Raw genomic sequence first — 13,591 nt, 5'->3', positions numbered from 1 at the left:
AGCTCTGCGGTCCCCCGGACCTGGACCCGCTCCATCTCCAAAAGTACCGCTCTCCACTCCACTGTACTGCACTGTACTGGTACAAATAAGCTAACTACATGTGTATTGATATACATGGTATAGCATACTTTTTAGTATGCTTGCAGCTAAAACTTGTGTAAAAACAATTTCTCACATAAGAAGTGTTTCTCTCCACTTGGCTGAGAGAAACCTCTTAAGACGCCTCCAAATCTCTGCCACTATTAAAGACTTTAAACTAATCAAAGATGATATAATAATATTTCTGTCTGAATATGTAACTAATGCAAAGTTTCTGCACATTTTACGGAAACGTTACAAAATACTCTTTATGCTTTCAAAGTGACTACAGGCGTGGATGGGCAGCGATAACCAAGGACCCCCGTGTCTCTGTACGAAGTGACCTCAGATAAAAGATGCAAAACAACCACAAAGAGTGAGAAAACAGCCCACACGGCCCTGTTTTCAGCAGTAACACAGTCGGTTATGTTTGGAAGGTGGTTTGGACTTTTCAGAAGCGTCTCCTGCTTCTGCTCCACTTTTATCTAAATATGACTTTTCTTAGAGGAGCCCATCGCTGGCTCCAACTTTGGGACCAATCGTTTTGTGAGTCTCTCCTACTCACAGCTTTTTTTTTTTTCTTTTTCTTTTTTCTTTGTAGAACCAGTCATCGATGAGGAAACTACACGCTGTCACAAACAGACACATTATGATTACCATGCATCCACACTGACCCCCTCATGTGACCAAAGAGCGTCTCATTTCATAAAATTAACTAGAAAATGTTAAATTAGCGCGGACCTCTGAACGCTGAAATGAGAAGAGATTCTTTGGTGGCCAAGAACAACTGAATAATAAAAACACCATATAAAAATTATGTGTTTGGGTTTGTGTGTGTTTGTTGGCTCCGCGGCTCAGCGGTCCGTCCAAATCCTGACATATTAAAGTCATAAATCTGCACCGGTGGGATGTTTCAGTGCTGCGGATGTGGGGGGAGGGGTGTGTTGCTGGTGGTGGGGCTGACCGCGTCCTCCGGTCCTGAGTTTGGTTTGGTTTTGTCTTTTGTAACTCTGGGTGGAGTCTAATTGCTGGTGTTTAATCTGGTTTGGTTTGCAGTTGAGAATAAAAATGAATCTGAGATCAGTTTGACTGCGATGATTCGGTATTAAAGTAACTTAAGGGGGACCTTTTCCACTTAAATTTGCCTCCTGATTGGCAAACCTCCATAAGTAGCACCTGAGCTTTTAAATATGTTGACCTATTTACTTGAAACTTTGGCCAAACCTTTGTTTAATATGATCGTCCAAAAGTGCAACGATCAGAAGAAGACGGGGAAATAAGAGAAGAGACTGAAAAGGTCCTCTTTAACTTGACGCGAGAAGTCCAGAGTTTGCCTCCCGGCTCCTCAAAGCAGCCTCGAAGTCTGGGATCAGGTCTAATCCCTTCCCCCCTCTCCTCTCTCTTTTCTCAGAGACGCCTTCCTGCGCATCCTGGCTGCCCAACAGTGGCAGAGGAAGCGAAAAACTAAAGACTTGAGCGAGATTAAGTTGCCCTCACTTGATGATGCCGTAACGTCAACTTTGGAGGGGACAGCGGACGAGGGCGCAGCCGAAGTGCCGTCACGTCACGGTAAAGCTTCACATTACAGTCAGAGAGCTGCACACAGCCTCCTGATGTACACGTGGTTCTGTTACTGTGTGATGGTGTTAATGCTGCTCCTGTGACTCCAGATTAAGTGAATGTGTGAGCTGACAGCCACTCTTCTGCTTCGTGTGTGTGTTCAGACTCAACATCAAGCAGTTTGGAAACAAACGGACATTCAGACTCCCAGGATGACCCAGGTGAGAGCCTACAGCTGCCCTCTACAGGCAGAGACAGGAACTGCAGGACATCTTCTCCTGAATCAGTCTGTTGGCATAAACTTAAAAACCAGTGTTTTTGTCTGCAGCACCGCTTGTGCAGCGACAGGGCAGCACGTTATCCAACGACACAAAGTTCATGCTCGACATGCTCTACTCAAAGACGGGACCCATGAGCCCCTCTGCAGCTGCAGACACCAATGAAGAAGAGAGGAGCTTCGTGCCTGGTGAGAGAGCCGCTTTTCTGCAGCTCGCTGCACATCCCAGACTTTATTAATATTATGACAATAAATAAAGTTGCAAAAACGTTCTTCTGTTCTTTTGTGATTTCGTTCCCTTTCCCATCAGGTGACGATGTGGCTGCTCGGGGTCGTGTGACTGAGCGTCTGTCCAGCTTCAAAGCGCGCTCGGCAGAGTCCTCCACCTCCAACGAGAGCAGCGCCTCCCGCAGGGCAGAGCTGGAGAGTCTGGAAGGCTCAACGCAGGCGGCACGAGCCCGACTGGCTGAAGAACAGGTCAGAACATGAAGGACGTTATTCTGTCTGCAGATGTTTTTCTTCTTCTTCTCTGCGGATCCGCAGGTTTTTAAAAGCAGTGTTTCTGTACTCGGTTTATCCTTCGTTCTTTAGTCACTTATCTGCATCTATCTTTAAAGTGAATCGGGTTTTAGTTGATGCACCGAGTTACTGTGCAGGCATGAGCCAAAACCTGATGGTCTGGATAAGTAGAGTTTCTTGGGTCTATGAGAACATTCAGGTGAGGAGCTGAACTTCTCCAACAGGACTCTAGAGATTCTCTGAAATGTCGTGAGGAGCTCAGCAGAGTTCCTGTAACGAGTGCTGAGGTCATTTCTGAGACACGACGTTCATGGCGAGCAGAACAAATCAGCGTTTGCTGTTCATGAAATTTATTCTACAAGTCATGACATGCAATAATAACAGAGAGCATGCTTCTGCAGCTCCTCTGTTTTATTAAAGTGGTGCTGCTTTCTTGTTGTAGCCCCTCCCACACCCGCCTGCATCAGTGGCTCCAGTTTGAGGCCCGCTGGCTTCACGTTGGTGCTAAAGAGCAGGTGGAGTTGCGGGGCCGCATCATGTTTTGGCTCATGTGTGCAGTTTGAAGGTTGAACGTAAAGCTGATAAATGTGTCTCCATCCACCATCAGAAGCGTTACATCCGGCACCAGAGCAGCATCGACACCGAGGCGCACGCCGCCAGTCTGGACACCACCCAGATGACCCCGCTAGGCCCCGGCAGCTCCAACGACGCCTGGGACCAGCTGCAGCCGAGCGCCGCCGCCCTACGCATCAAGGACCTGGACTTTTCTGACCTGCTGGACGAGGAGGACATCGACGTCCTGGACATAGACACCTTCGACAGCTCCGCTTCATCCTTCACCCTCTCTGGAATCCCTCCCCCTCCTCCTCCCCCTCCTGGCATGCCGGGGGCTCCTCCCCCTCCTCCTCCACCTCCTCTACCGGGAGGTCTTGCACCCCCTCCTCCACCTCCTCCACCGGGAGGCCTCGCACCCCCTCCTCCTCCACCTCCACCAGGTGTCCCCCCTCCTCCTCTTCTTGAGGCCTCTCAGAAGAAGAAGAAGACGGTGAAGCTGTTCTGGAAGGAGCTGAAGCAGGCAGACGGACCGAAGAAGTGTCGCTTCGGTCGGGGGACGGTGTGGGCGTCTCTGGATAAGGTGGCGGTGGACACCGCCCGCCTCGAGCATCTGTTTGAGTCCAAAGGCAAGGAGCTCCCTGTAACCAAGGTGGGTGGATGATAGATTCTCTTAAAAAAAACTTAAAACCCTGCCTGAGACCCACAGAGCAAAATGAGATGCACTCGAGAGGCTGTAAAAAGGCGGGCTGCAGAAAGGGTATCCAATGTCAAACACATACGAGCTCATTTAAAGCGGTCTGCCACAGTTTGACCACCAGGGGGCTCCAGCGGGCTGTAAAATCCCTTCACTTTTACACTTAATGTAGCTGCCATCACCAGTGTGCGAATGTGTGTGTGAATGGGTGAATGACTGGATATGTAAAGCGCTTTGGGGTCCTTAGGGACTAAGTAAAGCGCTATATAAATACAGGCCATTTACCATTTAATGTTTCAACTCAAACCACAAATTAAACAAGCAGTGAATACTAAACAGAAAATGAACATGATCAGTGTGTTTAGTTTAACCAATTATCAGTTTACCATTAAAAGTGATGATTGTTAAGAAGTGTTACTGTGTAACTTTATGACATCACAGGAAGCGCTGACACTGCTAGTCGCGCTCGAGCGGCTCTCTTCCAAAGCTGGAGGAGGAATTATTGAGCAGGAAAACTGTCGCACTCGTCGCGTTTCTAACATGTCGCTTGTGTGCAGAAAGGACCGGAGACCAAGAAGACTGAGATTCTGGTTCTGGACTCAAAGAGGAGTAACGCCATCAACATCGGTATGACCGTCCTGCCAGCGATCCACGTCATCAAGTCGGCCATTCTCAGCTTCGACGAGTTCGCCATTAGCAAAGAGGGCATCGAGGTAGGGGTGACTTCCTGTGTGCGGACGGATCACAGTCTGATCCATCTGCTGTTTCATCTTCAACTTTAACGCTATGGGCCCTCTCTCTGTCCTGAGCAGAAGATCCTGACCATGACCCCCACAGAGGAGGAGAAGCAGAAGATCCAGGAGGCTCAGCTCGCCAATCCCGACCTCCCTCTGGGCACAGCAGAGCAGTTCCTGCTCACCCTGGCCTCCATCAATGGCCTGACCCCCCGCCTTCAGCTCTGGGCCTTCAAACTGAACTACGAGGCTCTGGAGAAGGTAAGCGAGCTGATTGCAGATCATTAGAAGATTTACACCTGAAAGTCACCTGAGTTCAGCTCAGCAAGATTACAGAAAAACTGGATCTGATTATAGTTAGGCTGTTATACTGCAATGCTGAGCCTGTGACTGTGTCGCCCCTGCAGGAGATAGCCGAACCGCTGTTTGACCTGAAGCTCGGCATGGAGCAGCTCGCCTCCAATCAGACCTTCAGGAGAATCCTGGCGACGCTGCTCGCCATCGGAAACTTCCTCAACAGCTCCAACGTGAGGAGGGACCCAACCCCACGCACGCACGCACATTCTAGTTTGATATCCTAGTGAGGACATAATGCTTTCCCTAGCCGCTCAGCCTAACCCTCAGCCTCACCCTAACACAATCCTAACTGTACCCACAAAGCTGTCTAAATAGACAAACACACACATGACAAGAGGTGTAGAAACTCAACTCTCGCAGCAGGAAATGTGAATCTCTCCATGGTTAGAAAAACTCACGTGCGGTTTGTACACGTCATTAAAGTAAACATACTTGCATATGAGGGATTTTACTGCTGCAGCAGGCAGTGATAACATATTCCAGACGTATCCAAATAAACTGAACAGCTGCCGCACAGAGTAGTGTGGTTGTCAGGTTAAAAACACTTTTCCCTGGTGGTTCAGCGACATGTGACAGCACTCTGACTGCAGCCAGTCAGCAGCAGGGAGGTCAGCGGTGCTTCAATCTGAGCCGACAGCAGCTGCTACACAACACGAGAGCCGCAGCCTCACGTTTCCTTCACTGCACCCTGCTGTTCACAGACAGGCTGTATGCACGGTTACTCACAGGAAGATGGAAGCAGATGTTTATTCCCCGACTTCTTTATAAAAACTGAATACATCGGTGTTTAGGAAGAGTTTTATGATCTGTGACAGTAAACGAACCAGGGCTTAAAATATTGAATGGCTGATTAAAAAGGATGTAGCAGCAGGTCTGCTAACAGCTGCTGTCCTCCTCACTTTATCACATCAAAGAGAACTGAACATAAACCACAGCAGGGCTGTTCCAGAGGCTGTGCATCGTGTTTGCTGCCCTAACAGAAGGGGATTGAAGGCGCTGTTAGGATGTCGTCGCCATCTTCCTCATCATCATGACAGCACAGTTTAAACTGTAAAGGTTACAGACTAGCAAACCAAGCTAGAATAAATACACAGCAGCATTTTACATTTCTAAAGGGAAAGCTCAGATTTTGCGGTACTGTGTCAAGAGGGAGGTTTGTGCTCTCAAACGGACTTTCGGCTGAAGCTTTCATTTGTGTTTATATATTTGCACGTTATTAAAAGTGAGATAAAATCAGGTTGAAAGAGCTTGATTTAAGCTTTATTTCCACGTGCTGGCACTCTGAATCAGGCCTTTAAAAAGCCTGCACATATGTATTTATTCAAATCCTCTGATGTACTAATTTATCATTGATAAATCAGTGGAGTCAGAAAAACAGATCCCAGGAAGTGATCCCAGCTGTTTGACCTCGCTGAAGTCACAAAGAACAGTTAGAGCGCTGCAGGGCTGTTTTGCTGGACACTACACCACGTCCAAGCTATTTCTGTGGGAATGTTGTAATATAATATCCCACAATGCAACAGACACTGCTGGATGGTGATGATCTATTAGTTCAAGTATCTTTACTTTACTGGGTGTAGTGTACTTTTCACATGTGCTAATCATTACTTGGATCATGTCATGGGTGGGGTTTGGTTACCATGGTTGCGTGTCTTCAAGCGGTAGTTCGTCTGGGATCTTAGATCTGGCCAATGAGACGCCTCTGTGATGGGTAAGAATCTCAAACACGTGCACGGTGCTTTGTTTACATCCAAACGTATCTCTGACAGCGAGGGCCAGTTTGTTATTCCTCTAAACAAAGAGTCAAGATTGGAGATTTCAGGCGGAGATCAAACATCGTCCTCTGAATCTGTGTGTGCGTGTGTGTGCGCAGGCTAAAGGCTTTGAGCTGAGTTACCTGGAGAAAGTGGTGGAGGTGAAGGACACGGTTCACCGTCAGTCTCTGCTTCATCACACCTGTAACCTGGTGGTGGAAAATTACCCAGAATCCTCTGACGTCTACTCTGAGATCCCCGCCATCACCCGCTCGGCCAAAGTACAGTTCAGTCCTTCTCACCTTCACGCCGCCCTGATGTAAAATCGCCTGGTGCTGACTAGTTTACTTTTTTCTCCAGGTGGACTTTGAGCTGCTATCGGAGAACCTGGTCCAGCTTGAGAGACGCTGCAAAGCATCATGGGACAACCTGAAGGTGGTGGCCAAACATGAAACCAAAGCGGCGCTGAAGAACAAACTAACGGACTTCCTGAAGGACTGCACGCAGAGGATCATCATCCTGAAGGTCGTCCACAGGAGAGTCATCAACAGGTGACACATCAGCATGCGCGCGCACACACACACACACACACACACACACACACACACACACACACACACACACACACTGTCCTCGGCACGATGATGCACTGACCTCCTCCTCCTCCAGGTTCCACTCCTTCCTGCTGTTCCTGGGTCAGCCGTCGTCTTCGGTCAGAGACGTCAAGGTGACAAATTTCTGTCGGATCATCAGCGAGTTCGCTCTGGAATATCGCACCACCAGAGAGCGAGTGCTCACCATCAAACGGAAACGCGCAGTTCACCGAGAGCGCACCAAGACGCGAGGAAAGATGATCACCGAGGTAAGACTCTCCCCTGCATGTCAGAGGTCAGCGGCAACAGAATCACAAAATCTGAGTTACTTGATTTAAGCCAGTGCCAATCAGTTAACACCGTTATCTACATAGAATATCAAATATTTGTATTAATTAGAGAACGGCACCAAAGCCCACAGACTTCTAGCTTCCCAGGTTTGTAGTTTTTAAATGGCAGATTCACATAATGGTTGAATCTCACTGAACTTCTCTGATGATCTTTCAGTACAATTTAAACCACTGCAAACACACCTCTCAATCAGAGCCGCCACGCCTCCATCTTCAGGCTTTAATTAAATTCAAGTGGACGAGGTATAAATCAGTTTACTGCCTGTGTGATTATTGCAAAGGAGGAAATCAGCTTCACAGACCAAAACATTTTTCTGCAGCAGGCTGTAAATGCGTTTAACTCTGCTGTAAAGTTGGATATTTTAACATGGAAGTCTATGGGGAGTGACTCACTTTTGGAGTATGCCTCCAGTGGCCACTCAAGGAACTGCAGTTTGTGACGCTTCTTCGATCCTTAGAGGATGCCACCAGAATTCACTGTTGAACAGAGAGGAATAAAAGAAAACATTTACAATCTAGAGATTAAATCACTGTTTACAGATATTATATTCTAAAGTGGGCTTATCCTCTTTCTCCCGTGCTCAGACGGAGAAGTTTTCAGGGGCGGTGTCACGTCCGGACAGCCCGTCCCCCGTTTCTATGGCAGCGGAGGCAGACCAAGATCAGGAGGAGGAGCATGAGAACATGAAGAACCTGCTGATCAGTCGCAGCAGCACCCTGAACTGTGATCAGAGAGGCCTGAGGCGCTCCCGAGCCGTCCGCAGTAAGACCAGCAGCTTTCTTCACCTCCACACGACTCCCACAATAACTGACTGTCAGCGCCACGTTCACCTCCGGCATCAGTTTAACTTTAAGGCCGTCAGGCTCGTGCTGCTTTTGCTAGAAATGAGCGTTCAACCAGTAAAATCAGACATAGAGATCCGGTCTGCAGCACGACATTCCCCACATTTTGATGTCATCGGAGTGAGGACGCAGAAAAATGTGACTGCGTCGTGATTTGAACTCAGACACGCTAAATCAGCTTTTTCTTTTTTATTGGAAAGCATGAAAAATTGAATATTTTCACCTCTGCTGGAGCTGCAGAGAAAAAAGTGAAATCATTTTCTTTTGCTTAAATCTGAGTAGAGCCATCAGCGGCCGGCGCCGCTCCACCGGACGCTGTAGAAACGTCCTTCAGGACTCATTCAGAGTTACTCTGGTTGGTTAAAATGAAAAAAAGTTTTCTTTTCCGAACATTTCCATCAACATAATGACTCCATTTATAAATAACGTAATGAGCGATTGTTTCGGCACGCTCTGAATTAATTTCGTTTTTACTGTTAAATATTCGGACGTCTAGTGAGTCTGGCAGATGCTGCGTCACACTGAAATTAAGCCGAAAGTTAGAAAATTGGGATAAATACTACTAAACTCTGAACTAGTTCGAGCAGCTGGGGATGGGAACACCCAGGCGCCCTCGCCCTGCTCCTTATCGCGTTCCTGCTCGTGGCTAATGTTCCGGTTCTGGTCCTCAGGTCTCGGCCGGGTGGAGCCGCCCAAGATGTCTTTAGCCAAAGAAGACGAGACGAGCTCCCAGGACGACGCCACAGATGAGATCATGGACCGACTCGTCAAGTCTGTTACCCAGAATCCCTCCGGCAGATCGTCCAGCCCCAAGAACCGCAAGCGGTCCCGACTGAATAGGAAGTCCCGTGAGTATGAATTTACTTCTTAATATTGATTCCCTGTGACGTCATCAGATGGTGAGTGCGAGGACGTGCCTAATTTTTTGTGACCTTGCAGACTTGTGGGCGGAGCATTTAGGCTGTGTTGGCTTTGCTGAGCCTTCGGGTCTCCAGCCGTCCCTAACAGAGTGTAGTCGAGGCTTTATGTGACTTCAACTCCCAGGGTGCATTTCTGCAAAAGCAGTCTATTGGCTTAAAATCAGCATTTTCATTTAAATGAGTCTCATGTAGTTCATCATCTGTCTGAAATGAGCGCCTGTCTCTTTAAGCTCCGCCCTCCATACGTGCTTTCTTCTAACTGGCTAACTTTCAGAAGCCTGCTGAGGGGCACCCGGAAGAAAAACCACATTTCTTTTTTTTCTTTTTTAAATCTTTCACGTTTATGTATTTGTTTATTTAATTTTAGTGAATTTTATGATTTTGGTCAAACACAGCTGAAGACGGTTTCACTCATGTTTAAATTTTTGCTTTTGAGAATTCTTCAAAGCTTCTTTTTGTTTTACTTTAGTCACTTTTTTCCACTCACAGTTTAAACTGACGAACGCAACGCTGCTTTCCAAAGGACGACCTGAAAAGCGAAACCTGAGCGAGGGGAAGCGGCTGCCCCTCAGGTTCCCCTGCTGTGTTATTTAAGGTTTAGGGACCCGTCCTGCTGAAGGTCGAGTCCTCTGAGCTTCAGTCTGGTTCAGACTGCGTGGAGACACAACAGCAGCTGTGTGTCCAAAACAAGCTGATATCTGTGCAGCTTCATATCACTGTTTGCACTTCCTCAGTAAATCTGTCCACAGCAGCAGATAATCATCATCATCCTACTGCTGAGCGCAGGACACGATGAACTGCTGCTCGCAGGCTGCAGACTCATTTCTAAGTAACTTGGCGGCAGTGCGATAAACTGCAATCTTTGATTGGAACATTTTTGGAGTGTTTGACCTTCACGAGGTGTTTTAAAGCAAAAGACGCACAAATCTGCAGCTTCTGGCTTCTCAGATTCGAGGAGATGATGATGATGATGATGATTATTTACATTTGCATGACTAAAACTGACACTGTGCAAGAAACTAGTGCAGATTACATGAGTAATTAGTACATTTACGCTATAAATCTGAGAAAAAGGCTGAAAGATGGTATAATAGAGAAATATGTGTGGAATAGCACAGAAAGACGTGTTATGAAGACCTGTAGGAACGAGTTCCTGAAGCGTTCTCTTCTAGGAGCAGATAAATGGCTGGTTTTTTTTCTTCTTCCAAGTAAAATAGTTGTTATCAGGCAGAAGCGGGGAGTCGCTGGTCCACCCGAGCCTCCTCTTTGGTCTGTTCTAAGACGTAGGCAGGAGATATTTTAAACTTTTTATTTTTGGGCTGAAGATTTTCTGAAGAGTTTTGTGAAAAGAATCAAAATCAATGAAGAAGAAAGTTGAGCCCCAGCTTCCTGTAATGCTGACGTTGTTTCTGTGTGTTTCAGTGAGGAGGACTCTGAAGAGCGGCCTCAGTGTGGACGTGGTTCAGGCTCTGGGACTCAACAACAAGACGGCAGGAGACAGAGTCTGAGCTGCGACTGCAGCTGATCGATAAATCGGCGAACTATTGATTACAGAGACTGAACCCAGACCAGCTGAGCGGCTCCAGCAGACGTCGGGAGACGTGCGCTCTGCATTTGGAGACTCCTCCACCGGCACATCTGCCGCAGCTGTTCGGACACTTTGCTGTAGAAATAGTTGTGAGAAGAATTTTTCCCGCGTGACAGATTTTTACTGGTTTCCTGCAGCTTTGAAACATTTAGATGCTCACGAGGAAATCTGGACGCAGAGCTGCGGTCTTACTGAGAAATGAGTTTAAGGTGTCGTTGTCAGGTGTCCGTCCAGAACTGAAAGTGTGAGAGTCGGATAAATGAAATGCGAGCAGAAGCACAGCAAAGCCTTCGACCTCTCGAACTGCTCCCATGTTTGTTTTAACTTGAATCGCCGCTGGCTCTGAAGTGTCACTGTCTGTGTGTCTCTTCCTGTCTGACTCTCGGCTCGAGCTCATCGAGATCTCAAAACAGTTTCTGGGTTTTGAACACGTGGCACGCTCGGGCACGCCACCCCGGCTGTTTTAGAAGGCCGGCGGTTTGTTGTTTTGAAAGTTGTTTCTGGGTTTTTTTGGTGATTAGTTTAAATTGAAACTTTTGGTATTTTGTTACATTTTCACTGACTTTAAGATAACTTTGGGAAGTCCCCAGTTTATAGTCTGTGTGTTTGCTTTAAGTCGAGCATGGCCTCTCCGACACGCGTCGCTTGTACCTGCTCATTTTTGTTGTTCAGTCTTCTGCGTTACCGCCACCTGCTGGACTGGAGTGTTACCATAATCTTTAGAGCGCGTGTAAACAGACCATCAGCGATGTGAAGGAACAGTTTCGCTCCTTAAATTATAAACTGGGAATAAAATTTCACAGCTGTTCTTAATATGAACTTTTCCTAAATTTAAGTTTAAAAAGTATATAATAAGGGAGCCACAACAGTGTGTAGTTTCAGAGCACGTCTGCAAAGGTGGATGCAGATTTAATGCCAGAGAGAACAGTGAGATGATGCGCTTGAGTCTGAACATGACATGAGTGAAACTGGCATGGGAGCAGTCCGAGTTAGTTTTACTGGCCACGTCCAAACGCCCGTCCTCAAAAATGAAATCGAGGGAAAGAAGTCATCCGGCACATAAAACATTTTTAATTGGTGGGCTTTACCGCTGCTGTCAGGTGATCCAGGCTCCAGTTCTCTGCATGTCCAGTTTTTATGCAAAGCTAAGCTTTATTTTTACTGTCGTATTCCACAGGATGGACTCTTCTGTTAAAGGTTCGTTACTGGATGGCCTCAAATTCTTTATTTCACAGCCAAAAACTGTCAGCGAAGGATCAGGAAGAGTCTGAGAGTTCAGCAGAAATGGCTGCGAGTTTCCTCCCTCAGAGGGTAAACTTTAAAATTCAATAGAAACGACAGGCTGGTGAATATATTTAACTTATTGAAGTGTGTGAAATATCCTCACGTTTAGCTCATTAACTGGTCTGTTTTAACTTTAAACCCGGAGACTGTGAGACTTTAGAAAATATCATAATAAAATTACAATTTTAAACCTGTTTTCCTAAGTAAGTGAAAGTGTGTTTGATGGATTTGGAGGCAAATGTACTTCATAGAAAGCTCAGCTGACATAATTATCAAACAGCAGGGTCCATTTAGTGGCTGTTCTGAGGATTATCTGAGGAATACGTTGCAAATAAAAGGTCAGATTCTTGTTAGATTTGTCATCCTGAAGCTGAATTGCACTCCGACCTGCACAGAGTTGAAGAGTTTGCAGAGTTTGCTGTTGCAGCGTCACAAACGGCACAAAGGTGGTCTGTTTAAAAACTTGACAGTTGTATAGTTTTATTTAAATTCAAGGTGAACGTGGGCTCATCAGGTCAAAACACATGGCACGGACTGGAAGGCGTGGTCACACGGACTCGGGCCCTCGTGGAGGCGTGGTCTTCAAACCGATTAATGCTCAGTTTGGAAAATTTTAATCACACATGTTAAAAAAAAAAGTTGGATTAAAACCTAAAATCACTTACGTGGTACAAACGTGTGTGTGTGTGTGTGTGTGTGTGTGTGTGTGTGTGTGTGTGTGTGTGTGTGTGAGATTACAGGACTAACAGTGTGCGTCGGTCTTGGTGTTTTTGGCACTCTGAGGTGTTTTTATGGTTTCTTTCTGCGGCTGACTTCAGGTCAGTTTGTGTGAAAAGCTTCTTCACATATTTTTTTTTTTCATTCACAAACAGATGACGACTTTGTTTTAACTTAAAGAGCAAGACGAACATTTTATAAAAATATTAAATGGATGGTTGAATGTGTCGCTTGTATAATTAATAAAGATTTTTAAGAAGAGAGACGTGTTTGCAGTCTGTTCATTCACTCCACACAACAATATTGTCACGTTCCTCGTGCCTCATGTTATATTCTTCCACTGGACATCCACCCACTACACCTGCAGTGGCTCCACACCCTTCATTTCCCACAGATTAAAGCAACGCCTTCCTTTTCCACTCTGCATGCTAAACAGCTGCTCTCCAACACTTACAGCAGCCTCTGTGGGTTTTCAGCACGCTGGAATGACGCATTCAACAATGCAGCAATATGAAGCTGCAAACCAAAGACTGTAGATAGAAGATGGACAGCCAAAGCTTGTGTGTTAAAGAAACTGAGGTTACAAAAAGAAGCCTGAGGGGAAACAGATTCTTTAATCTGGTGATTTAAAACCTCATTAAACACTTTCCTGATGTGTGTATGGTCTAACCCAAGTTTCATGGTTGTAATGAATAAAATGTTTTCTCTTGTATCAGCCGCGATTGATTGGTTTCTGTTCCTGGTATGAAAACGTCTGAAAGTTCAAAG

The 13,591-nt window shown here is 46.4% G+C and overlaps 1 protein-coding gene across 6 annotated transcripts in view; it reads left to right on the top strand.

The window, feature by feature from the left end:
- Nucleotides 1-13,084, top strand: part of fhod1 (formin homology 2 domain containing 1) — a 50,110-nt gene extending 37,026 nt beyond the window's left edge. For all 6 annotated transcript variants that reach the window (XM_080300782.1, XM_080300779.1, XM_026176158.2 and 3 more), the window contains 14 exons: nucleotides 1,490-1,647; nucleotides 1,803-1,859; nucleotides 1,967-2,104; nucleotides 2,226-2,392; nucleotides 3,042-3,638; nucleotides 4,241-4,396; nucleotides 4,496-4,678; nucleotides 4,825-4,944; nucleotides 6,648-6,809; nucleotides 6,889-7,079; nucleotides 7,198-7,390; nucleotides 8,057-8,234; nucleotides 8,986-9,162; nucleotides 10,657-13,084. In XM_080300782.1, coding sequence (XP_080156908.1) covers nucleotides 1,490-1,647; nucleotides 1,803-1,859; nucleotides 1,967-2,104; nucleotides 2,226-2,392; nucleotides 3,042-3,638; nucleotides 4,241-4,396; nucleotides 4,496-4,678; nucleotides 4,825-4,944; nucleotides 6,648-6,809; nucleotides 6,889-7,079; nucleotides 7,198-7,390; nucleotides 8,057-8,234; nucleotides 8,986-9,162; nucleotides 10,657-10,742 — 2,563 coding nt within the window. In that variant the 3' untranslated portion in view covers nucleotides 10,743-13,084. The remainder of the gene's footprint in view (nucleotides 1-1,489; nucleotides 1,648-1,802; nucleotides 1,860-1,966; nucleotides 2,105-2,225; nucleotides 2,393-3,041; nucleotides 3,639-4,240; nucleotides 4,397-4,495; nucleotides 4,679-4,824; nucleotides 4,945-6,647; nucleotides 6,810-6,888; nucleotides 7,080-7,197; nucleotides 7,391-8,056; nucleotides 8,235-8,985; nucleotides 9,163-10,656) is intronic.
- Nucleotides 13,085-13,591: the final 507 nt, after the last annotated feature.

Source organism: Astatotilapia calliptera, chromosome 1 (assembly GCF_964374335.1).
Source record: "Astatotilapia calliptera chromosome 1, fAstCal68.1, whole genome shotgun sequence".
Taxonomy (NCBI): domain Eukaryota; kingdom Metazoa; phylum Chordata; class Actinopteri; order Cichliformes; family Cichlidae; genus Astatotilapia; species Astatotilapia calliptera.
This window is presented reverse-complemented; position numbering and strand designations above follow the sequence as displayed.